The sequence below is a fragment of the Arvicanthis niloticus genome, chromosome 1, assembly GCF_011762505.2.
Source record: "Arvicanthis niloticus isolate mArvNil1 chromosome 1, mArvNil1.pat.X, whole genome shotgun sequence".
NCBI classification, from domain to species: domain Eukaryota; kingdom Metazoa; phylum Chordata; class Mammalia; order Rodentia; family Muridae; genus Arvicanthis; species Arvicanthis niloticus.
This window is the reverse complement of record NC_047658.1, coordinates 166,742,089-166,767,995: the sequence shown is the minus strand read 5'-3', so window position 1 is coordinate 166,767,995 and position 25,907 is coordinate 166,742,089. Positions and strand designations below refer to the sequence as shown.

Here is a 25,907-nt window from a genome sequence, read left to right as displayed (position 1 = left end):
TTATTGGGCATTTTACACAGAGCTGGCTCCACTCTCAGGAAACTGAAGTTTAGCAGGCAAGATTGATACTTAAACTTCCATTCATTATTTTAGTTAGGGACCCAAAATCCCTCAGGGAAGCTAAGGAGTAGATTCTAAATGTGGTGGGGAATATCTGATAGACATCTCAGCTCATACACATATGTATCTAGGAAGACCAAACCTAGCCTGGGCTACAGTATGAGATGAGACCAAACCCAGCCTGGGCTATAGTATAAGATGAGATCTTGCCTCAAAAAGAAAAAAGAGTGACAGTAACTTACCCTAAAGATCATTCTGGTTCTTTCAGCTGACTTCCAATGTGGTAAAGCACAAGAGAGCCAGCTGGACTGGATCTGTGACTCACTGTGACCTGGCTCACTTTGCTATAGCCTTCAGCAGTTCTCTCCATGTTTGGTTAAAAGGACCCCTCCTCAGTATTCCCATTATGCCCAGATATAACTTGTACCATTATAGTCTTTAGCACATTGCATTGTCTGATTGGCTCTACCCCTTTTTCTAGATGAGAAAATAGACCTGGAGATACTGACATGACCAGAATCACATAGCTAAGTGTTGTGCATGGGCTCCAGCTCTAGACTCTGGAGTCCTAGTGAATACCATCCATACTTTATGCACACATTCAAGTGCATACTGACTAGTCCATCTATCCTGACACTGGAGAGATGGAATGAGAAAAGGCAGGAAAGGCCTATTTGACTCTGTAGTTGATCTGGCTTTCAATCAAAGTGGATTTGACCTGTTGATGCAAAAAAACAACTTTTATCTTAGAGAAAATAAGAGTAACTTTATTCTGGAGCTATTTTAAGTCGTAATTGCCTGGGAACACAGGTTTAGGTTACTCCAAATCTAATGTTCCAATGTGGAAGCAGTTTCATAAAGTTTTTTATAGTTTTACAGAACAAAAAGCCAAGGCAAGCTTTAAAATACATTGGTGGGTACATCAGAGAAGCAGGTACATCACTATGGAGGAAGCTTTCCCATAAGGACAAGATGCTATTTGATGGCATCCTTAACTTCTTTTTGATTTAGTAGAAGCTAATTGCCTTGCCGGGCAATGGTGGCACACGCCTTTAATCCCAACACTTGGGAGGCAGAGGCAGGTGGATTTCTGAGTTCGAGGCCAGCCTGGTCTACCGAGTGAGTTCTGGGACAGCCAGGGCTACACAGAGAAACCCTGTGTTGAACCTCCCCTTCCCTCCCCCCCTCCCCCCAAAAGAAGCTAATTGCCTGCCAAATCAATCAATAGATTCTAAAAAGATTTTATCTATTGTCATGAGAAGTTAGTTCTGACACAGAGGTGGGCAAGGAATGGCTGCTCTGGAGGGCCAGAATTTAGGCAAGGTAATTCGCCTCTAGGCCACAACTTACCAGTCTCTCCACAGTATTGAAATTCTAATCAACCAAATCAGTTTCTGCACTCCTTTCAGTTTTCATCGCAGACCCAATGCTAGAAAGAAACCGATTAAAACCTAACCAGTCTGGCGGAGGATTTGGTATACTCTACCCAACTTCTCCACACTTGCTTCATACTTTTGGAACTCTCAATAGTTTTTTAATAAATGGCATGATAATTTTATTTTTCACTGCACCATGAAAATTATGTAGCTGGCTCTGGCTTGACCCAACTCATATACACTTAAATTTGTATACAACAGGTTTCGGGGATAATGTGCGCCTGGTAAAAAGCAGAAGCACAGATATGATGGTAGAGGGTATCCTCCATAAGTAGAGACTAGGAGTGGGAGTGAACGCCCCTGAACCCGGAACCTTCGGATTCTTCTAAAGTGAGGAACGGAAGAAGGAGGACTTGGCCTATAGCAGGGGAGCGTTCGGGTTCGGGGGCGGGACACGCCGGCAGGCTCCTCCCTTACGGAGCGGACTGGGACTGCACAACCCTTTGGGTTCGTTCCGGGAAGAGGAGGAGGAACTTGCTGCCGTTGCCAAGGGCGCAGTGGTGCCGCCGTCCAAATGGAACCCAACCTGCACTTCTGGATTTCCGAACGCCAAGTACTCCGGGGCCGGGTGTTGGGGGCGGGAGGCTGGCCTGGGCAGCATGGCCTTGACAGGCTGCCCGGCGTCATCAAGACTTTCCTCTCAGAGATGGTCTTGAACCGAGTAACCCTCTTCAGGTTCCTGTAGTAGGGAGAGAAAACAAACCCAAGCTCTTCAGTGGTCCACGCTCTTGCATCTCTTACTTAGGTCCTAGGCTGGGTTGAAGAAGGCCATAAAGTCACTCTCATCCGATGATAGGGCCTCACTAAGGAGTTCCAGTCCTCAGTGGGACTGCCCTTGCTGGGCAGCAGAGTGGAAAGAAAACAAGTCCTTCGCTTCCTAGGCTTGCTTGACTCAGCCATTCTGATTAAGACCACACATACAACCTGCTTTAAGCAGGTCACAGGCTGGGAAGTCACTGTTGGGTAGTGTTTCTAGTAATCATATTAAAAAGTTTTAAAAGAAACAGCTATTAATCTTAATGACATAATTAGTCCAACCAATGTCAAATAACGTTCCAACGAGTAATAAAAACAATAGATTCTACTGGTCTTTTTTCTTTCTTTTTTTTTTTTTTTTTTTGTGGGGGAGGGGGCATACAAAGACTTTGAAGTCCAGTGTGTAACTCCTGCAGGCAGTCTGACCCAGTTGCAGTTCTTGCATATCTTCATGGGGCTTCAAGGCTCTAAATACTGTTAGAGGCCTTGACCTTAAACTAAGTTTAGCCTACCCTTGTTTATGGAGATCCAGAACTTAAGGCTGGAGCTGTTTCGAAGATGGATAACTACCGGGCGGTGGTGCTGCATGCCTTTAATCCCAGCACTTGGGAGGCAGAGGCAGGCAGATTTCTGAGTTCGAGGCCAGCCTGGTCTACAGAGTGAGTTCCAGGTCAGCCAAGGCTATACAGAGAAACCCTCTCGAAAAACCAAAAAAAAAAAAAAAAAAAAAAAAAGAAGATGGATAACTTGTTGGAGCAGAACACACCTTTCACATGTGAGCTGAGCTATAACTCTAGCAGAACCCTTGTTAGGTTGCTTGCCTTATTTCTATAGTTAAGCCTTATAGCAGCAGAGAAAGCCAGGCAAGAGTCATGTGTTTCTAGGTCATTACTTTGAGGTCATATGGGGAAATGAACAGAAAATATGAATCCCAAATTCTAGATTTTAATTCTGAAAGGAAATTCTATCTCAAGTGGTTAGAGGAGATATATTTGGTAAGTCAGACTACGTACAGTTCTTAGTATCTTACCACCCAAGTGAACTGTGACTACCTTGTTAAGTCTTATTTCTTTTAACTTGCTCTCTTGTGTCTCTTTCTCACCATCTTCAGTCCTTTTTTCGAAGATTTTGTCAGTGGATGGATTTATTAGATCCTGTCAACTTGTTTATTTCCATTGTAAGTATGGTTTTGTTTTTAAGAAATAATGAATTTCATGCTTTATTTTGAAACTTGAAATAATATATGTGTGTGTATACATGTGTGTAGATTATTATATTTTGTATTTTTTTGAGTGAGGTTTTTGGGTTGGAAGAATGATAAGTTAAACATAAGTCTGTTGAGCAGAGGATACCATACCTGGGTGGATGCTTCTGATTCAAAGTTAATCCAGACCAGTCTTCCAGCCAGGAGTTAGTTGCTTGCCATAGGGGCTGAGGGAGGATTGTGAATTTGAGCCATCTTGGGTTACATAATGAGTTGTTTCAAAACAAAAAATCCATCCAACTAGACTATGACATAGCTAGTCATAACCAAGGCTAAGAGTTAGGAGACTCTCTGGATGGGGTGTCTAGAAAAAAAAGAGTCAGGAAAAGGGGATGTAAGTACAGCCCAAGGCTAGGGAGTGGAGACTCCCTCAGTTTCTAGTCTAGGGGTCCAGGCATATTTTGCAGGGTGGCGCTTTTCCTACAGAGCCAAGTGATGATGTTTGTCTGCCAAGTGGTCTCTTGGTGGCCAAATAGTAACTAGCCAGAGAGATCATATGTGGGCAAGTTCACTAGTTCTGGGGATTGCTGTCTGTCCCAGTAAAAGACAGGACTTGAATCATTGTGGCTAGGGATGAAGAGGAGCTACCTCGCCACCATCATAACTCTTCAGAGACAGAACATAAGGGGTATACCAGTATTCACACTCTAAACCTCTCTCACCCCTTTATTTGTCTTAAGAGCCAGAAAGGGATTTAAATGCCTAGTAGTAGGGAAATATACAATATGGTATTTTATGTAGTAGAATTCTGACTAGCTATTAAAAGTGTGAACTGGTTATCAATATTTTATTTAGTAGAAATGCATAGTATGAAGGAAATTAAATGGGAGAACAGGAGCCTTGAAATGTAGCTCAGTGATGAGCTGCCTGCCTGTCATGGACAAAGCTATAGGTTCATCCCCAGCACTGCAAAAACTCTATGTAAACAAATGAGAAGACAGATGTCCGTGAGACAAGGTGCAAAGTATATCACATACGCAAATTATAATGAAATGCTATATTTATTTATGGGTATATATGTATCCAAGTATATATATATATATATATATATATATATATATATATATATATGTGTGTGTGTGTGTGTGTGTGTGTGTGTGTGTGTGTGTGTGTGTAACTATGGACTAGAAGATTACACCCTAAACTCATAATAGTCTGGTATTTCTGATAGAATGAGGAAGGGATGAGATAGAGTAATGGTTTGTTTTGAAAAATAAAATAAAATTAGAAACAAACATAATCAGATATTTCATAGTTGTTAATTCTGGGTAAGGTGTTCTATTGTATATTTATTCTTTGTATTTTTTGTAATTTCCTCAAAATTAAAAAAAAAAAAAAAAAGAACTAAGGAAGGAACAAAACTGAACCAGCTAGCCATGGGAATGGATGAGAGGTTAGGGATTGTCAGGGCTCTGGTCAGGAAGGCAGTTGACATTCAGAAACCAGGGAGATGGAGGCTTCAGTGGGGGCTACTAGAGCTGTCTAGGAAGCCAGAAGGTCTAATTCTGAGCAACACACAGAATTAGTATTATATTGAAACCCAGGGACATATCTTGAAATCAAGTGTGGAGGTGAAGTGCTGTGTGCTGATGGCTGTGTTCTAAAGATGAGACTACACACAGACTGTGTTGAGATTGTTACCTGATTTCTCGATGTCTGTTTACAGAAAAGCATAGAAAAATCACGACAGCTGTTGTTTACCACTGAAGATGCACCCAAACACTACCAGGATAACCAAGGGGTATGTCTCATGAACTCACATGTGCACGTATGTTTATGGTTCAACATGGTTTTAATGAAATGAAGTAGTGTTTGGCAACAAATCCTGTCATTGTATATATTGCCCAAGGAATTCACTTTACAAAAATGTGTAGTTAGAATTATATCTCATAACACAGCTAGAGCAATGTTTCTCCTATACTAGTGTTAATCCTTCATATATGGCCAATCCTCAGAGCCCATAGCAAACTCAGAGTCAGTATTCCATTGGAGGCAGTGTTCTAATGCAGGATTGTTGCCTGTGCCCTAAACAGTTCTCTGCCTGACCCTACCTGCTCTTAGGGGTTAGGGGTGAGTTGGCACAGATTCAACAACACAGACTCTAGGAGCAAGTGAGAAATGCTGCAACCAGCTCATCTGAGCACTGCTGCAAGCTCCTTTAATATCCTCCACCCACGCTCCCATTGGTCTCAAAAAAGCATCTCTTCTAAACAGCAGTTCCTGATTGGCTGACATTATTTGCACTAGCAATCCTTGGTCTCTCAGGCAGTCCTCAATTAGGTCCTCCTGCAGGAATGGTGGTGTCTCAAGCAGTCCTCAATTAGGTCCTCCTGTTGTTGAGATGTTTTTGCAGCTGCTTGGCCTCCACCATTTACATAGAGGTGGCCCCGCTGTTTCTTCTATGGGGTTGTATTCCTGCCAGTGAGCTTAGACCAAGTATTTTTTTTTTTACCTATCTTGCTGCATAAGGGGTTTTTTCAAACACATAAATATTAGTCCCTCAAGACATCCCATGGGAGCTGGCCAGTGGTGACACACACCTTTATTCTCAGCACTTGGCAAGCCAAGGCAAGTGGATCTGAGTTCCAGGCAGGCTTGGTCTACAGAGCTAGTTCCAGAGCAGCCAGGGCTACACAGAGAAACTCTGTCTTGAAATTCAAATAAAACAAACCATGGAAAGCTCACATTAGCTTTGTTTTTCTAAGAATTTGCTGAAACCTCTGGACCTACAGATGGCTCTGTGACAAGTGGTGGGGCTGATAGCATTGGAAAGTCCTTGCATGCTATCTTTGTTTGCTAGGGAACTATTCTAGACCCACTGAAGGGCTGTTAGATGACAATCCTCTCCATGGTGCTAGGACTTCCTAATGTTCTTGGCAGTTTCTTCATAAAGTTCATCACTTAGCTCGTTCTTAGTTTATTTTTCACTTATTTGATTCATTTGGTACATTTGTTTAGACTTACTAGTCTCTCTACTCTAGCCTACCCTGTCTGAGTGGTAGTATAAATGTGACATCAAGAATTAAGACTGGCCAAGTGATTCTGTTTGCTGTTGAACCATCTTTAAAATATGATGCTTCTTGTTATCTCTCTTTAGATTAGAGACGCATGGAATAAGAGTCTTGTAAGTTTCCAGCTCCTTTATAATTGTTGGTTTTATAAATAATAAAATCTATCATCTGGCTAACCTCTTCTTCTGCCTCTTTGAAGTCAACTGTGCATCCTGACAGCAGCAATCTGATACCCTATCTTCTCCGACCTGCAGGTAAGCTGGTTCTCTGGTTCAGAAGTAGGTGGGGAAGGTGTAGCATGTAGCAGAAAAACTGCTGACTTTATTTTCCCGTACAGGGATTGCTGATGGAAATTCTGGAAGCCATAGCTTTAAAAGAATACTTGAGAGGGGCTGGGAGGTGGCTTAGTAAAGTACCTTTCATATAAGCATGAGGACCTGAGTTCAGATTTCCAGCACCCTTGTAGAAAGCTAAGCATGTAACCCCAGCACTTGGGAGGTGGAGACTGGAGGATCCCTGGGTCTCAGAATTGGTGAGCTCTCGATTCAGAAATGAGGTACAGCTAGGTACAATGGCACCATACCTTTAACCCCAAAACTTGGGGAGCTAATACAAGTGGATCCCTGTGAATTCAAGGCCAGCTTAATCTTCATAGCAAGTTCCAGACCAGCCAGGGCTATATAGTAAAACCTTATTTTAAAAAGGCAGAGAGCTGAGGCAGAGGCAGGCGGATTTCTGAGTTCGAGGCCAGCCTGGTCTACAGAGTGAGTTCCAGGACAGCCAGGGCTACACAGAGAAACCCTGTCTCGAAAAACCAAAAAAAAAAAAAAAAAAAAAAAAAAAAAGGGGGGGGGGGTCAGAGAGCTATTGAAGAAAACACTGGATTTGTCTTCTGACATCCACGTGTACATTCATACACATTCACATGTGCCCACCCACTTACATGCACACACACAAATACTTGAAGGACTGGGATGTAGTTCAATTGGTAGATTGCCTCTATAGCATGCACAAAGCCTTGGGTTTAGTCTCTAGTACCAAACCACATAAATTGATATGTCATTGTACAATTCTGTAATCTTAGCATTTGGAGGTGGAAACAGGAAAGTCAGGAGCTTAAGCCCATTCTCAGCTACATAGGGAGTTTGGAGCATCCTAGACTACATGAGATCCTGTCTCAAAAAAACATTTTTTTTTTAAAATCTAGAAAGATGAACAAGAGTCATTACCATTTACCTTCAGGTAAAGGTCTGGAAAAGATGCCAGGTATCTTTACGGGTAGGTCTTTCTGTGCTCTGGTCTTAATTTTTCTGCCATATGCACGAAGCTTTGTTTGTGTGTGTGTGTGTGTGTGTGTGTGTGTGTGTGTGTGTGTATGTTTGTGTGTGTGTGTGCATGTGTGTGTGTGTGTGTGCGTGTGTGTGTGTGTATGTTTGTGTGTGTGTGTATGTTTGTGTGTGTGTGTGCATGTGCATGTGTGTGTGCGTGTGTGTGTGTGTGTGTGTGTGTGTGTGTACACATATGGAGGCCAGAGGATGATATCTGATATCTTCCTTTATTATTCGCTACCATTTAAAAAAAAGTTGATACAGGGGTTCTCACTAAACCCATATCTTATAGATTTGGCTAAGCTAATAAGCCAGTAAACTCCAGAGACTCATCTTTCTCTGCCTGTATAGACTATATCTGGCTTTTTATGTGGGTACTGGAGATCTGAACCCAGTTCTTCATGTTTGTGCCGCAAGCACTTTACTGAATGAGCCATTTCCCTATCCCTATAGATGTTATTTTTATTATGAAAAAGAAAATGTCCTCTAACGTTTGAGTCCATAGGAGGCTGCAGAAAGTTCTCAAGAGATGTTGCCCCTTCAGGACTTGTCCGCCTGGGTAGCCATGATGATTAACACACTGCTCTTTCCTACAGCTTTTTTGCCTATAACAGCACCCATGGTGAGTTCCTGACTGCATGTGTGTCCCTCCAGCTCTGGATCTCTAACAGATAATTATAGGTCCTCCTGTGACTTTTGTCTACTTTTTCTGTACCCACACCAATATTCCACTTAACTCAGCCAGGCTTTGGACTTCTCAAAAGTCCATGTCACAGAGGCATCCTTTCTTTGAACATCTACCATACACATGGCACTGTAGGTCAGTGAGTTGGGAAATACTGCTGGCCACGACCCTAATGGAAGTTTCTGTATTAATCAGCTTTCTGTTACTTTAACAAATACGTGAGATAATCAGTGTATTAAAAACAAAAATTTCATACACCCACACAAATAACAAAAATAAATCTTTTTAAAGGGGGGTGAAGCTGGAGAGACTACTCAGTGGATAAAAGCTCTTCTGGTTTGGGCAGTTCATAACTGTATGTAATTCTAGTCCCGTGGGTATCTGAAGCCAGCCTCTGGCCTCTGTAGGTATCTTCACTCATGTACACATGCTGCCACATTAATTATATATAATTATATACATATAATTAAAAATAATGAAAATAAATCTTTAAGAAAAGGAACACTTATTAAGGGCCAGTGAGATGGCTCCACAGGCTAAGGCCCTTAACTCCATTTTTTGTCTCCAAGACCCACTTAATGGAAAGAGAAAACTAACTCCTGCAAGATGTCTTCTGACGTTTCTGATACTCACAATAAATAAATTAATGCAGAGGAAAAAAACCGGAAAGTTTATTTTGGCTCATAGTTTGGAGGCATCATTCCATGCTCACTTGGCCCCTTTGCTTTTGAGTTTTTGGCAATTCAGCCCAGAATAGTAGGAGTATATTGGGGGTTGGGATGCAAGGTCATTTACTTCATGGTACCCAGTAGACAAAAGAAATAGCAACTAGGGTTCCACAGTCCCTTCTAAGAGCATGTCCCCAGTGACCTGAAGGTGACTTTATAGATCCCTTTATAGATCCCTCTTCCAGTGTCACCCCAAGCTGGAGACCAAGCCTTTAACCCATTCATATTCAGCTAATGCATCTCTGGGAGATATTTCTGACCAAACTATAGTACCTTTCTCACCCCAGTCTACCCCCAAGCATCTCCTCACTAGGAACTGGGACACACACCCCCCCACACACACACACACACACACACGGTAAGTTCATCACATGCTCTCTGTGCTTCCTCTGTCCTTGTGTTATATTTACCTTTCCCAGGCAAAGGCAGGTTTTTTGTGGGGCTCTGCTGTCTAGTAGGCCTTGGAGACAGTATTGGTGAAACTCTCAGGTACCACTGGTTCAGGAGTGGCTAGGTACATACCAACATGGGTTTGTCCCCTGACTGTCTGCTATGTGTCCACATCTTACTGTGCCAGCCCTAGGGGCCTTGATTCTGTGTCTTAGGGTTTCATTGCTATGAACAGGTGCCAGGACCATGACAGCTCTTATGAAGGAAAACATTTAATTGGTGCTGGCTTATATTGTTCAGAGGTTTAGTCCATTATCATGGTGGAATGCAAGCAGATATGGTGCAAGAGGTAGCTGAGAGTTCTGCACCTGGAACTGCAGGCAGCAGGAAAGATAGTGAGCTACTGGGCCTGGCTTGAGTTTCTGAAACCTAAAATCCCACCCCTCAGTGATACACACCCTCCAACAAGGCCAAACATCCAATAATGCCACTCCCTTAGTTTATGGGGACCATTTTCATTCATGACCACAGTTTTGTATTGACTATCTGGGAGCTATTTTTGCTTCTGCAGGCTCTGCCTCCACACCAGAAACTCATGAACATGTTCTGTTTTCTTCTTCAAAGGTAGTTCTGTTGTTGATGCCAGACACTGGAATAAAGTCCATCATTTTAAGTCAGGTAGTAGTACTTTGAATGTCATAATTTTGGGGTTCTTTTATGTTTGAAACCAGAAAGTGATCCACTGATTTCTTTTATGTAGGCTTGCTTGTATGGATACACCACAGCCTTTAACATCACCAATGGAAACGCCAGTTATGTAAGCATTGTGAACCCTAGCAAGATAGAATTTGGGTTTTAAAAAAATTATCCTTGCAGAGCAAAACCATGATAACTGCTTACTATGTATGTTCTTTGATTTTTCCTTAGAGTCATGGACCAGTAGAGAGAACATTATTGGGAGCAGGGGTGTTTGTGTCTTCAACTTTCTTTGGAGTAGGTATTTTTGTACCCTGTTGTTTCAGTTCATCTCTGTTGCTCTGACTAAAAGCAACTTAGAGGAGGAAAGAGTTTATTTCATCTTACATTTCCAGGTCACAGTCTATCATTGAAGGAGGTCAGAGCAGGAGGCTGAACTTCTTGCTATTCCCCACAGCTTTACTTCTGACCCAGGAACTCAGTCACAGTTGATGAAGGTCAGCAGGAACTATGGAAGATACTGCTTGCTCTCTGGCTTGCTCCCTGGCTCATGCTCCTGTAGTTTTCTTATAGAGCCCAGGCCCACCTGCCAAGGGATAGTGATGGTACAGTGGGCTGGGCCTCCCACATGAAACACTAATCAAGACAGTCTCTTATAGATATGGCCACAGGCCAATCTGATTTGGACAGTCCCTCAGTTGACATTCTATCTAGCATACATGTGCAATCATTTTTATTCCTCAAAACAAAAACAAAACAAAAGAGAAAGGAAGAAAGAAAGAAACTGATTCTAATTACAAATTTTGTTTCTGTTTTGATCTGTAAATTTAGAATGTATGAGTAGAAAATATGAGTCAGTGTATTCCTGTATCCTCAGAGTAATCACCTGCTAGTCTAAGTTTCTAGATATGTATGGTGGGTTTTGCATCCAGGGAACTAACCCTGGATTGACAGTATCTGTACCAAACATTTGTGAATGTTTTTTCTTATTATTCCCTCAGCAAGACAGCATAATAATATTTCTGTAGCATTTATATTACAGTGGCTATTATATCCAATTTAGAGTTTATTTAAGAGCTAGGGTAAGATATAGCTAAGTTATAATGTATATAATATATAAAGCATATAATGATGCAGATGCTCATTTGATGAAACCCAAGTCCTTGTATATACTAGGCAGGCACTCTATTGCTGGGCTAATTTGACTCACTCAATGTAACCCACTCAAATTATACTTTAAAGAGTGTCTTATACAAACATTTCCTGTTCATTATTTCAGATAATCCTGACAACCTATGGGTAGGAAATATTCCCTTTTATAAGTGATGAGAGCCAGGCAGTGGTGGCACATGCCTTTAATCCCAGTGCTTGGGAGGCAGAGGCAGGTGGATTTCTGAGTTCAAGGGCAGCCTGGTCTACAGAGTGAGTTCCAGAACAGCCAGGTCTATACAGAGAAACCCAGTCTCAAAAAACAAAAAACAAACAAACAAAAAAACAACAACAACAACAACAAAAATAAGTGAGGAGAATTACAATTACAATTGTCCCAGAAAAAAAAATTGAAAGAAAACAACTATAGACCCAGGTCTATAGGTCAGGCATAGGGTATAGGCCTGTGATCCCAACACTCAGGAGCCTGAGGTAGTAGGATTATGAATTAAAGGTCAGTCTGGACTACAGCAAGATTCATAAATAAAAGTTTAGAAGCAAACAATCCCATTTTCCCAGTCTGACTTTAACCCAGCTCTGAAAATACAAGTGAAGAGGCTACATAATCTCTTTGTCCCATCTACTCCTGGAATATGCAGCAAGAACTACCTTAGGGTTATAATTAAAACAAAGTGTGAATGTGCTGACTGCAGTCCCACCTGCAGTGGGAACCAGATTGTACTAGCTCTGCTGCTGTATTGGTTCAGCTGATTCTTTGGTCAAGTGCAATGATTTTTTTCTTCTTATTTTCCAGTTAATTCCTCATCTCTTTCAAATGAAGTATCCCCTGAATAACTTTTGGCTTAAAAGAACCTTGCCTATCGTCTTTCTTGGTAAGTGGAAGGGCTAGGAGCGTGTAACTTGGCTGATCTTTTTCACTTCATCTCTAGAGATCTAGAGATCTCTAAAACTTGGCCATGTTGTGACCTATGACAGTGCCACTGTAGCCTGGTGTGTTTCCCTGGCCTAAACTGAATGTTTGGTTTGAGAAGAGATATTTTCTCCGTAGATACCCTTTGCATAGTAAGCAGGTGGCAATATAGGGATCCCAACTATAGGGGAATGGGAGACTCCAGAGAGTTAGTTGGATTTGCTGAATACTTTGAGCTCCCCAGCCTACAGGTTTACTGTTTATTGTTCCACATTTAAGCTTGGGGATCAAAGAAGTTTGAAGAATTGCCAGATTGTTATTGAAGTTGAGCAAGTGTTGTTGCAGACTTATGGTCAATCCATGTCGAACACTGTTAAGTCATTTCAAGGATCCTGGGATTCCTAAGCAGTTGAGCTTAAGGGAGACAGAATGGACTTCATTCTGGGACCTACTACCAGGCTGCAGTCAGGATCAGAGAGGCCAAGTGGGTAAAGGTTCTGATCCTACCTCTACAGCCCCAGGAAAGAGCTTGTGTGGCCCTGCCAGTAGCAGGTGAGTATCTGAGAGTCAGGAGAAGGGCAGCTGTTGCACCATCACAAGTTCTCTTGCTATCTTTAACTCAGACTTCTCCTTCTTGCTGTTTTTATCTACAGCCCAAGTCAGTGGAATGAATGTTTTTGCATCCCGCAGTTTTGAACACCATCGAGGAATTGAGGTGATGGATAAGGAAGGCCATGTCGTGGGCTATTCCAGAAAAGCTGGGAGAAAGGTTTGAAACATAGTAGGGCTACTGCTACTGTTGCTTATCCTTGTGTACAGAATTGGATTTTGTGTTTGAGTGCTTGTAACCTAGTGTCTGTCTGCCTTCTACTTTTCCTGAACATATCTCCCTGTCATGCCAGGAAAAGGTACTGTGCTTTGTACCCTGGTGTTTAAGAGATGGTGTAGTGATGTGGGTTTGCCAGAGAAACAGAACAAGATGTGTGTATGGACAGTTAGAGAGTCTTATCCAGGCGTTTGCTCACAGGACTGGGGCTGTTGAGTTACAGCTCCGTAGAGCAAGACTACAGGCTGGAGGCAGGATCCCACACACCAGGTTGGAGACAGAATTGTTTCTTGGAGAACCTTGGGTTTGGTTTTGGTTTTTTTCCTCCCTTCCTCTGCTTTCCCTCTCCTTTATCTTTTCTCTTTTCTCTTTCTTCTCTTTCTCAAACTTTTTCTCTTTTTCTTTTTGAGACAGGTTCTTCCCTAGTAGCCAGTGCTGGACTCTCATTCCTAATCTTCCCACCTGAGCCTCAAGAGTGTTGCCCTTACAGGCATGTTTTCCACATACTGCCCTTTCTCTGTCCCTCTTCTCCTTCCTTTCCCCTTTCCTTTGCTTCCCCTTCCTTGGCTTTCTCCCCATCCTAATACTGGGGCTTGTATCCAGACAAATACCTGGGTTGTATTCCTAGCTCTTTTTAGGGTAAATTTTTGTTGTTGTTGTTGTTTTGTTTTTATTTTCTTTTGTTTGTTTGAGACAGGGTTGCTCTGTGTAGCTTTAGGCCATCCTGAACCTTGAACTCACAGAGGTCTGCCTGCCTCTGCCTGAGTGCTAGGATTAAAGGTCTACTCTGCCACCACCACCCAGTTTTAGGGTAATTATTAAGAATTTTAACTTTATTTATTTCATGTTTATGGGTGTTTTCCTTGCATCTGTTACTCTTGGCTTGTGGAGACCAGAAAAAGAAGTCAGATCTCCTGGGACTGGAAGACATGAGATATTCTAGAGTTACAGAAGGTTGTAAACTGCCATGGGGGTATTGGGAATTGAATTTGGGTCCTCTGGAAGAGTAGTACATGCTTTTAACCACTGAGCCATATATCTCTAGTCTCAGGGTGAGTTTTGGTTTTATTGTTTTGTTTATGAGACTAGGTTTCTATAGCCTAGACTGATCTTGAACTTGTGATCCTCCTGCTTCAATCTTTTAAGTAGCTGTTATCACAGGTCTGCACTGGTAGAGCAGTTGCCTACTTGTATGAAGGTGTAGGTTTGATCCCTAACACCTCCAACCAGGTATGGTGGTGAATGTCTTAATAATTCATTCAGGAGGTAGAGGCAGGAGGATCAGAAGTTCAAGGTCACCCTTGGCTATATGTTAAAAGCCCTAGAATGAATGATTGTCCTCCCCTCAACTCCCCCCCCCCAACTTTTTAAAATTAAATAACTGGTTACTAGCACTAAGCTGACTCATAAGACTGATTATGCTAGTGGACATCTCACAAGTGGTGTGGTAAGCAAGACCTTGCTCACAGTAGCTGTCTTTCCTGTGTGTGATACTTAAGGTCCGTCTTGGCTATTCCTTTCCCAGCCTGCCCCATACTCCATCTCTTTTCCACCTCACAGCAGAACTTTTACAGTCTTTATCTTACAATTTTTTGTAAAGAATAGACTAGGGATAGCCAGTGCTCTGATCTAAAATAACCTCATACAAAAGCCTCAGTTTTTAATATTTTTTACTGTTGAATACTTTTGTTCCTGTGCTCAATTCAGCACAGTGGTTTCTGTAAGAATCCAGTAGGATTCCTTTCTAGGAGGGCCTTTCATTGAAGTATGGACCTTGTCTATTTATTTATCTATTTATTTTTTATTTTGTTTTGTTGTTTTGTTTTTATAGACAAGAGTTTCTCAGTGCAGCTCTGGCTAGTTTTTTGTTGTGGTCATTGTTTTGTTTTTGTTTGTTTTGTTTTGTTTTTCGAGACAAGGTTTCTCTTTGTAGTCTGAAATGTCCTAGAACTCACTGTGTAAACCAGGCTGGCCTCAAAGTCAAGAGTACCTGCCACTGCCTCCTAAGTGCTAGGGTTAAAGGAGTGTGCCACCACCTCCCAGCTGGAGTTCGGATTTAATTTATTTTGGTGTTTTGAGATAGGATATCACTTTATAGTCTAGGCTGACTTGAACTCAAAGTAATCCTGATGCTTCCACCTCCACAGCACTGAGTTTATAGGCATAAGCCTCTGTTTCGGCCTTTACTCTGCCTCAACGCTTTTGGGGCTAAGTGCTCTGATCAAGAGAGAGAGTGGGGCTCTTGGGGCAGGAGACGCAAAGAATGCAGACAAGACAGAGGTTCTGATCAAGTCTCAAGTCTCATACCAAGTCTCTTTTTTGAAAATTGAAGGGAATTCTGAGGTATTTATACGCTTTTGCCACGTGCCTTGCAGGTGTTGATATGACGTAAGCCTTACAGGGGTCTATAGCGTGGATAGCACGTGCGCCTTACAAGCATATATGGCCTGGATAGCATGTGGACAGCACACGAACCACATGCCTTGCAGGTGTGGCTACCACGTGCACCTTGCAGCTGGGGGCAGTAAACAGTAACACAAAATATGTGGGATATCAGAGTGTGCTTCAGCTGTTGTAGGCTATTGAAAACCAAATCTCTTATCAGGGTATATGGTTCCAGATGGCTGCAAAGATAATCTAGCCGCTTTCTGCTAAAAGTCAGCTCCCAACAAGCCTCCACACTCAGCTTTGTACATTTAAAATAATAAATGTTGGGCTGGAGAGATGGCTCAGTGGTTAAGAACACTGACTGCTCTTCCAGATGCCCTGAATTCAATTTCTAGCAACCACATGGTGGCTAGTGACCATCTGTAATGGGATCGATCCTATACCCTCTTCTGGTATATCTGAAGACAGCTACAATGTATATAAAATAATTAAATAAATCTTAAAAAATAAAAATAATAAAATGATAAATGTTTAGCCAGGTGTGGTAGCTCATGGCTATAATCCCAGCACTCCAGAGTCTGAAACGGGAGGGTTACAAATTTAAAGTTAACCTTTAGGTTACATGTACAGCATGTTCTAGAGCAGACTAAACTACATTATAAAACCCCGACTTCCTAATAAAAATAATATTTCATCAGGGGAAGGTTTTTAATGTGAGGTGGGCAGGTTAGGACATTTGCCACTAAGACTGAGGACCCGTGGTCTATCCCCAGGACCCATGTGTTGAAATGAGAGAACCAATTCTTGGCAAGGTGTCCTCTGACCTCCACACACAGGCCTATATAGCCACACACAATAAATATATGTAAAACAGAGTTGTTGTTTTCTTTTTTTTTAAGGGGTGTAGGTCAGTTCAAGACTGGGTTTCTTTGTGTAGCCCTGGCTGTCGTGGAAGCAGCTTTGTCTTGGTTATGGTTCCATTGCTGTGAAGGAACAACATGACCAAGGTTTAAAGGCATGTACCACCACTGCCCAACTGATTGTGGAGTATGTCTAACCCTAAAACTTTTCCTTCTGTTAGTTCAATCTCCTGCAAGGACACCAATCTGTGTCTTCCACAGTTTGCTATTTTTTAATAAATGAATCACATAATAGTGGTTGTCTGACCTCTTTAACTTCTGTAGCTAATCCATTTCCTACCATATGTCAGTCAGTGTTCCATTTTTACTGTTTTCATTGTTTTGAGACAGGTCTCATATAGCCTAGGTTGGCCTCATACTTGCTATGTAGTATGAGATTAACATTAACTTCTCATTGTTTAGTAGTCCATTGTTGGGTGGCCCACGTTTTCCATCTATATTGACTCTCCAGGAAATGGGTATTTGGGCTCTTAGGAATAAAAATAGTCCAAACCATAACTGACAGCAGTTGTTTGTGAAGATATATTTGCATTTCTTTTTTGGCTCAGTTTTTACTTTCAGTATTTATAAAGTATTATTAGTATTTAAAAAGTTCATGAAGTATTTATAAAGCTGGAACGTAAGGAAAAACCATGATTTTAATCATCGTGTTGCTTAGCTCCTCCTGTGTGCCAGCCTGTGGTAGGCTCAGGATTTCCAAGGTCAATCTAAGCCCAACCTTGAACTCCTCATGATCCTCAGGGGGTAGAAATGTCTTCAGGCCATCTCAACCAGCACAAACTGCATTTCTTCAGGATGATCAGTTTAGGGTGAAAAACATTTGATGGTCTGATTTAAAGAGAACCTTTTTCTTTTTCTTAGGAATAAAATGTTCACAACTGTGCGTAAGCATATACAGTTTTTTATGGTTTCCATCATTGAAACGTTTATTTTCCTTGGCTAAACTTTCAGAACTGCGTAACCAGAGGTATCTGATTATAATCAGGTACCTTGGATCATATTTCAGGTTAGATAGTGTGGATTTCTCCCATTGGCTTGGAAGCCCCTCCATCTGCCAACAGAGTGAGTCAGTGTGTCCTGCTAACAAGTGTCCTCTGGAATGTTCCCTTTATGCTTGGGCTGATAAGAGAGTGGCTGCCCTACCCCACCAGAAACAGCCTATGCTCAGCAGCCTGAATTCTATTCTGAACTCCCTTGTATGAGACGAGAGAGAGAGAAAGAGAGAGAGAGAGAGAGAGAGAGAGAGAGAGAGAGAGAGAGAAAACGGGACCCATGTGAGCCCACGGGTGTGTGTTTGTGCAGCCTCAAGTGGTGTGTATATGAACTGGGAATTTAATTTTTTTCCTTTCATATGTAGATCCTAGGGATCAAACTCAGGTCATCAAGTTTGGCGGCAATGCCTTTATCTGCTGAGCTGTCTCTCTCCCCTCTCCCCTTCTTGTGTGTGTATGTGTAATTGTGACTTTACATAAGGGCAATCAGTTGGGGTGCTGAAAAAAGCTGATTCTCCATCCCTCAGCAGTTGTTGACTGCCTTTAGTTCTTCAGCTAGGAGTGCAACATTGTTCCATGCTGGTATCTCCATGCTGGAGCACTAGCTGGTGGTCTTGTGCAGGTTTGTGCAGGCAGTCATACTCCTGAGAGCTCAGGTGTAACATCCCTGTCATGCTCAGAAGACACCACTTGGTGGATTCTTCCAGATCCTCTGGGTTTTACAGTTGTTCTTACCCTTCTTCTGTGATGTTCCCTGAGCCTTGGATATAAGGGTTGTGTTATGTGCGCCCCATTTGGGGCTGTGCGCTCCACAGTCACTTATTCTCTCCCTTTGATCAACTGTATTAACCTTGCGCATACCTGGTGTCCAAAGGGGACAGAAGAAAGCATTGGTTCCCTGCAGCTGGAGTTACTGGTAGTTGTGAGTCACTATGTGAGTGCTGGGAACCAAATCTAGAATCTCTGCAAGAGCTGCAACTGCTCTTAACGATTGAGCCATCCCTCCAGACCCTAAAAATGTTCTGTTTTTATTTATATGAATGTGTCTGTATGAGTTTATTCTCTGTCTATGTGTGTCATGGATGGGTGGGGGCAGGTATGCTCACCCAAGCTGAAGTTGCAGGTGGTTGTGAGGTACCTGACATGGATGCTTAGACCTGAACTCAGCTCTGTAAGAACAGCCAAGTGCTTTTAACATCTGAGCTCCCACTCTAGCCCCCACTAAATACTGCAGACTTTAAATGCATGTCTAGGTGCACACAGGTGATAGCTGGGTGTAGACAATTATCCTTGCCTGGAGAGTAGCCCAGTGTACTCAAAACTGGCTTTAGGAAGATTCCCCAGTGGTAGGATAGGAACCACTGGTAAGAGGGTTGGGATAGGAGGCTAGGGGCAAAGGTAAGGTTGGAAGGCAATATGAGCCAAATTCAGGGCAAATCCTGAATTGCTTCTGGAGGCTGCTAGTTTAGTTCATTCTAGGTGAGGTGTTGTCTAGATGCTGCCTTGGTATATACTTTTGAATGGTTCATTGGGGATGTTTCGATGGATTGATGGGGACCACAATGGGGCCAAGAAGGTGAAATCCTTCCTCAGTTACTCTTAGCACTAGCCCAGCCATCTTGTGAGCACCTTCCCTGAACAGGCCCCCATAAAATATCAGCTCCACCTCTTTCCCAGTAAGCATTACCTCAGTTAAAAAGGAGCTGTTATATGCTGTTCTCTGATGTAGGCCCTGGACATTGTCTCTCTCCCTGTACTAAGCTATTCCCTTGGCCTTTCTACCAGGCTATTAAAGAAACAGCAAAATCCAGAGCAGTGCTGTTCGGAACCTCAGCCTTGGCCCCTGAACTCTTTATCCACATTTTCAAAAGGTAAGAGGGGCCTTTCTCTATGTGGTTGAACCCCATCTAAAAAAGAAAAACAGAAAAGAAATAAACAAATCAAAGCCCTTATAAATTCACCTAATACAAACCTAGTGGGAGGAGCATTATAGCCTTCCTATAAGACAAACCAGTACGAATCTATTAGAGAGGAGAGGGATTTAGAACATTTGTTTGCCTGAACCTGGAGCCTAAGACTTCCCCTTGGTTAACTGTCTCTTGACATGACCATGAGCTATTTCTGACTATAGGCAGAGTGTAGTAGGGTGATCTTCAGGTTCTCCCAACTCTGATATAAACACTGCTTAGTCCTTACCCTTCCTTGACTTAAATGTACTTTATAATAGGTTCAAACTGCTCCAAATCCAGTAGACTGACATGATACGGGGCTAGGGCTGAAGAAATATGGGTAGAGTATTTATCTAGTCTACACAAAGCCCTGGATTTGATCCCAAGCACCTCACAAATGGCATGGTGGTACATATTATAATCCTTGTACTTGGACAGTAGAGGCAGGAGGATGACGAATTCAAGGTTACACTGGACTACATACTGGATTTAGGGCAGCCTACCTCATAAATAAGATACTGCTGTAGGCAGAAATCATGGGGTCTGTCAGGGCTCCCGTGGTTGGCAATTGATAAACTCACCTGCAGTTACAGAGATAGATATCTGGCACAGGCAGGAGTAGTCTATAGCACTGAGCCTGAAATACCTCTGCTGGATGTTTCTCTTTTCTTCAGCCCTGTGGTGTTGGAAGTCTTCTGCCAAAGTGAAGAGAGACATAGCTGCTGACAACCCCCAGTCACCTCATAGCTTCCCCATCAGAGAGCCATAGAGTAAAACTTAGATGCAGATCTCTCTTCATTCAGATGAGAGACTCCAGAACTTTCTGTGGGCACATGATAGTCACTCAATTCCCCACGGCAAGTCTAAAAAGCCCATCTACCACCCCACGTGGGGCACATTTTTAGAAATAAGGAAATACCCTGGGCAGAGCCAAGTGTCCCTTCCCACAGATGAGCCAGCCAGATGGATGCAGAGACTTGCTTAGTTGGGATCTTCCTGGGCTGTTCTGGCCATCCTCAACCCCATACCTCTGTCAGAGCTGCAATGCTTGTTAACATGAATGATATGCAGGATTTTTGTAGGGTTAAAGTGGCATTTGTTTCCAGGGTGTGGTATGAAGTCTGAAGGACAGAGCCATTAGATGATCTCACAGAACTAGTGCCTCAGAACCAAGGACAGCAGATGGCATCCACAATACAGCATCCTGGAGACTTTCTATCTCAATTTCCGCTTTTTGATTCTCAACACAAACAAACAAAACCCAGAAAATCCAAGGAGTATAAAGGACAAATGGAGTCCCATTGGGCACATGCTTTGTCAATAGAATGGCACACACCATTCATGTGGCCTTGGAGGCCTGACTCCCCAGGCTGGAATGCTATGCACAACACTATACTGCTTCTTCCATTCTTTAAATATCACACAGCCAGGCAGTGGTGACATCTGTAATGCCAGGATTCTGGAGAAAGGGAAGCAGATCTCTGAGTTCAAAGCCAGCCTAGTCTATAGATCAGGTTCCAGAACAGCCAGGGATACAGGAGAAACCTCAGCTCAAAACAAAACTACAACCAAACAAAAGCCTACCACGTAATATGATTTGAGTCATATGTTGTAGAATCTGAACTATTACTTCAGGCTCTGGAGTTTCAACAAGTTGCTCTAACTGGTCAATGCCCCATTCCCTGAGTAAATAAACCTCACCCAGAGCTCAGTCCATGTACCTTTTAGAGCCTGCTGATAGGTGGTTGTGCAATGATCCAGGCATATGCCTGTAACTACATCCAAATCAGCTGCCACTGAAACAAGAGGCCTGCTTCAGAAGAGGCCAAAAGTGTTGAGCTCTGTGTGTGAGCTGTACCTTGTCTCTTACAGGACACGGTTTTACCCACAAACCCTGCTGTCATTAAAGATCTTGAGAATGAGTTCTACATTCTTTATGATGGGACTGATGGTGCCAGTGTCATTCAGCATGTTTCCACAAGTTGGACAGGTAAGAATCCCACAGCTTCCCTGCAGATGAGAAATTGGGTTTTCATTTCATGTTTATAGGAGTAAAAGAAATAATTAAAAAAAAAAAAAAAAAAAGCTGGGCAGTGCACTTGGGAGGCAGAGGCAGGTGGATTTCTGAGTTCAAGGCCAGCCTGGCCTACAGATTGAGTTCCAGGACAGCGTGGGCTACACAGAGAAACCCTGTCTCAAAAAAAACCACCCCCCCCCCCCCAAAAAAAAAAAGGCAGTGGAATCTCTGAGTTTGAGGCCAGTCTGATCTACAGAGCAAGTTCCAGGGCTACACAGAGAAATCCTGTCTCAAAACAAAAACAAACAATAAAAACAAGCAAAAAAGAAGTAATTTTATTAAAAAAAAAATACAAATTTGGAGCTTTAGTGATGACCCATGAGGTCAGCCTGGTCTACAGAGTGAGTTCCAGGACAGCCAAGGCTACACAGAGAAACCCTGTCTTGATCAACAACAACAATAATAATAGTAGATTTATTGTGCTTGCTATGGTCTTCGATTCAGTTCCCAACAGCCACATGGTAGCTGCCAGGCAGCCAGGTGTAGTGATACAACCTGTAATTCTAACACTCAGGAGGTCAATATAGAGGATTTTAAGTTTATGGCTACCTTAGCCTTCATAGCAAGTCCTTGTTTCAGAAACCAAAAATTGGGACTGGAGAGATTGCCTTAGCAATTAAGGCCACTTTCTGCTCTTGCAGATGACCCAGATTTGGATCACAACACTTATATGTTGGCTCACAGCTATCTGTAACTCCAGTTTCAGTGCAATCACACACCTTCTGACCTCCATAGACAGTGCATGTACATGGTACACAGGCATATATACAAGCAAAATACCCATACATACAAAATAAATACTGAAAAAACAAACTAAAAACCTTGAGCTAAGGACTCAGCACAGCTGGTAAAGTGCTTTCCTAGTGTCACAAGGCCCTGAGTTTGATCCCCAGCACCACATAAGCTACACATGGTGACATACACCTGTAATCCCAGGGCTTTGGAGGTAAAGCAGGAAAATCAGAAGCCCAAGGTTATCCTTCGTTATAGTGAGTTTGAGGTCAGTCTGGGCTGCATGAGACCTTCCAAAGATTATGAATAAATCAACCAATCAACAAACAAATCTTTGAAAGACACTCAAGAGCTTTTAGGTCCTCTATAAAACTGTGTAGTCATGCTTTATGCAGTGGGTCTTCCTGCAGTGATGCAGTTCTCTGTGTGCTGTCCCAGTATGGCAAACACTGGCCACATGTGGCCACTGAGTCCTTAGTGCGTGACTAAGACACTGACTTTTATTACTATTCTTCAGTGCTGGAACCTGTACCTGGGGCCTTGCATGTGTTAGACAAGTGCTCTACTACTGAGCTATCCTTCTGGCCCACAAACCTTCTGATGTTAATGTATGTACTCACATGTAGCTAGCTTATGGATGATGTATTAGGGAATGTGGTTCCATAGATAATTCATTATGTAGAGCAATACAATATATTTATGTCTTCTATGTTAAAATTCCTAGCTCCTCTATCATATTGGTCAATTTTCTCAGTTTCCTTGACTATTGAAGGACATTGAAGACAGTGTCTGTGCCAAGAATTACTGCTTTAGAGTTGTGTTCTGTGCCTGTTTAAAACTCAGCTCATGGGCCAGCGAGAAGGCTTACTACTTAAAGTGCTTACCACTAAGCCTAGAGACCTGATTCATTCCCTGAGACCTACATGACATAAGGAGAAAACGGAGTCCTGAAGGTTATCCTCTATACCTGTACCATGGCATACCCACCCACAAATATGTACACACACACACAAACACAAATAAAATAAATGAACACAAATTTAATAACAACAAAAAGGCCTCTGGAGATGTGAGAGAGGACAGGCCTTGAGATCAGTGATAGGACCCGTCATGCAGGAAAGGTAATATAACATGTGGAAATTACTGTTTTATGATAGATAATAAACAAACAGAGGGGCTAGACCCAAGAAACGCTTCCTGGAGAAGGGAGCCTCTGGAAATGGCTGAGATTGCACAGGAAGAGGTGGAACTAAAAGATCAAGTTCCCAGTGGAAGAACAGGAGGGAGAAGTGGACAGCATGACCCCATATGACTGTCAGGATGCTGAGTCCAAAGTAAGCACTGCATCACCAGGCTGAGGAAGCAGGCAGTAGGCTTGAAGGGGTCATGTAGGATCCTTGCCAGACATAGAGGCTGAATCTCAGAGGACAGAGGAGGGGCAGGAAGTAGGGTCTGTCTGTGCATTGCCTCAAAGATTCACCAGACCTTGAAGGTACGTGTTGGCTCTCAGTGGGTGGTGGAGATGCCCCAGTGGCAGTCTTGTACTAAGGTATATTGGGCCTTGACTGGTCATCCTAAGGCTGAGAGGGATCCAGCATCTCCTCAGATATCCCTGTAATATATTTCTAGAACTTCAAGGATCCTGAAAAGGGAGCCCGTCCCTTTAGAGCTCCTCTGCTTGTCTCAGTTAATCAGTGCATCCAACCTTGCAAGACTAGAAATGCACATTGGCTGTTAGGAGTCCTCTGTTAACATTGCTAGATGTGATAACTCTCCTTCCTGTGTACACGGTACCAGACTTTACCATTTGTAATATTTGTAGTGGAAAATTTGTAGGTGAAATAATGCAAGGAACCAGATGTATTCTTGTATTCCTAGCATTCTAGAGGCTGATGCAGGAATAGACTGTAAGTTCAAGATCATCCTGGCCTACACATCAAGATCCTGTCCCAAAAACCAAAAAAGAAGGAACTCACACTACACTTATGAACATTTATGGATGTGGCAAGTGCTCTAGGAAGTCAAATCAGCAGATTCATTGCTGAGTGATGACTGTACAAGAGCTTATTATATTCCCTTTGTTTATATTGAAATTTTCAATTTAAAAAGTTCTAAGAAATGGTACTTCTGGCAATCAATTAGATATCATTGGAAAAGATATAAAAATGGGTGCTTTCAGAATTTTTTAAAACTTGGCTTGAGGCAGTTAAGCATGAATTTCGGAGAATGTGCTTGTCTTTCAGATCCAGTGCAGTCAGCTTGAAGAGAAGATTCAGTCTTCTACAGAAGAAAAGGAACTCTTCTATTACAGAGGGGTATAAGAGCAAGTTTATCTCCTGTTTAGAAATCTTTGGCCCCTCAAGGTTTGTTCAGAGAGCACTGCCTTGGTCCTCGGGGTTCCCAGCAACACTTGTGCAGCAGCAAGCTGGCTTCAGTGCCTACTGTACTTGGGGTTCTGAGTCTGACTGAAAGAAGAGCAGCACCCAGGGGACTGCTGAGAGAACCGTGGATGAAGTAAGTTGGCCCAGGAAAGGATGTGAACCTGTGAATAAACCTGTCTGAAGTTGAGTACTTGAAAAAAATCATCTAAAGGTATACCTTATCTGGGATACAAACACTACATTGATAGCCTCCTGATAGACACAAAACCCTTGTGAGCTCATTAAGGCTTCTAGTCCCTAAAGTAATCCTATTTCCCTATTTATTTCATCTGATCCCATGCTGCATTCTGTCTGCTTCCCTGGTTTCTGTTTGACAGGAAGCTGTTACTTCTATATCTAGAATAACAAAGGCCTCTAGCCAGCAACAGCTTTCTGTTCAATACCAGTCCAGGTCTATATACAACTCTTTCAGGGATCCCCATCTCCTTTCCTCTGAGCCTTGCTCTGTAGTCACTGGGGCATATCTGGCTCACTTCCCTTTCTCTAGACTACTCCCAAGAACATTGAAACTGCCTTATCAAAAAAAAAGAAACCAAAAAAACCTTCCTAGTCAAAATGTCTTCTTCCTTCTTTTCTTCTTCTGATTCTTCCTCCTTCCTCTCCAGTCCCTTCTTCAAGACAGGGTTTCTCTGTTGGTCACAGCCTATATTCTGCTGAGATGGCTGTCACCCAAGCCCCATCCAAGGCTGAACTATGATTCTGTCAGCCCCTCAGACCCCAACCAGTTGCTACAATGTACTTGGCTCTTTGGATGACCCACAGGCCTCAACCATGCCTTATCTCAGCTCCCTACTAATCTTGGGTAATGGTGACATAATTTACCCAGCTATGTCACTCAACCCTTTACCCCAGACAGTCATAATTTCATGTGTTAAGAACCCAAGGCTTGCCGGGCAGTGGTGGCATGCGCCTTTAATCCCAGCACTTGGGAGGCAGAGGCAGGCGAATTTCTGAGTTCGAGGCCAGCCTGGTCTACAGAGTGAGTTCCGGGACAGCCAGGGCTACACAGAGAAACCCTGTCTTGGAAAAAACAAAAAACAACAACAACAAAAAAAAACCAAACCAAACCCCCAAGCTCAGTGCAACAGCACCCCCTGCTGGCATTGCCTTGTGGCTTTTTGGCTTGCTCTGGCTGCTCAAACTTCCCT

The 25,907-nt window shown here is 42.7% G+C and overlaps 1 protein-coding gene across 7 annotated transcripts; it reads left to right on the top strand.

Moving 5' to 3' along the window:
• The first annotated feature begins 1,889 nt into the window (after nucleotides 1–1,889).
• Nucleotides 1,890–24,900, top strand: Sfxn4 (sideroflexin 4). Of its 7 annotated transcripts, none has more exons than XM_034493793.2 (14): nucleotides 1,890–2,049; nucleotides 3,364–3,429; nucleotides 5,183–5,257; nucleotides 6,614–6,640; nucleotides 6,727–6,781; nucleotides 8,452–8,477; nucleotides 10,283–10,336; nucleotides 10,419–10,475; nucleotides 10,586–10,651; nucleotides 12,318–12,396; nucleotides 13,088–13,203; nucleotides 19,346–19,431; nucleotides 21,382–21,499; nucleotides 24,562–24,900. In XM_034493793.2, exons 1-14 carry the CDS (start codon nucleotides 2,011–2,013, stop codon nucleotides 24,637–24,639), a joined length of 942 nt encoding a protein of 313 aa, XP_034349684.1. In that variant the 5' UTR covers nucleotides 1,890–2,010; the 3' UTR covers nucleotides 24,640–24,900. The 7 variants fall into 7 exon arrangements, with proteins under 7 accessions (XP_034349684.1, XP_034349691.1, XP_076782367.1 ...); XM_076926226.1 differs by lacking the exon at nucleotides 1,890–2,049 and adding an exon at nucleotides 2,059–3,027; XM_034493800.2 differs by lacking the exon at nucleotides 8,452–8,477 and having other exon boundaries at nucleotides 10,287–10,336.
• Nucleotides 24,901–25,907: the final 1,007 nt, after the last annotated feature.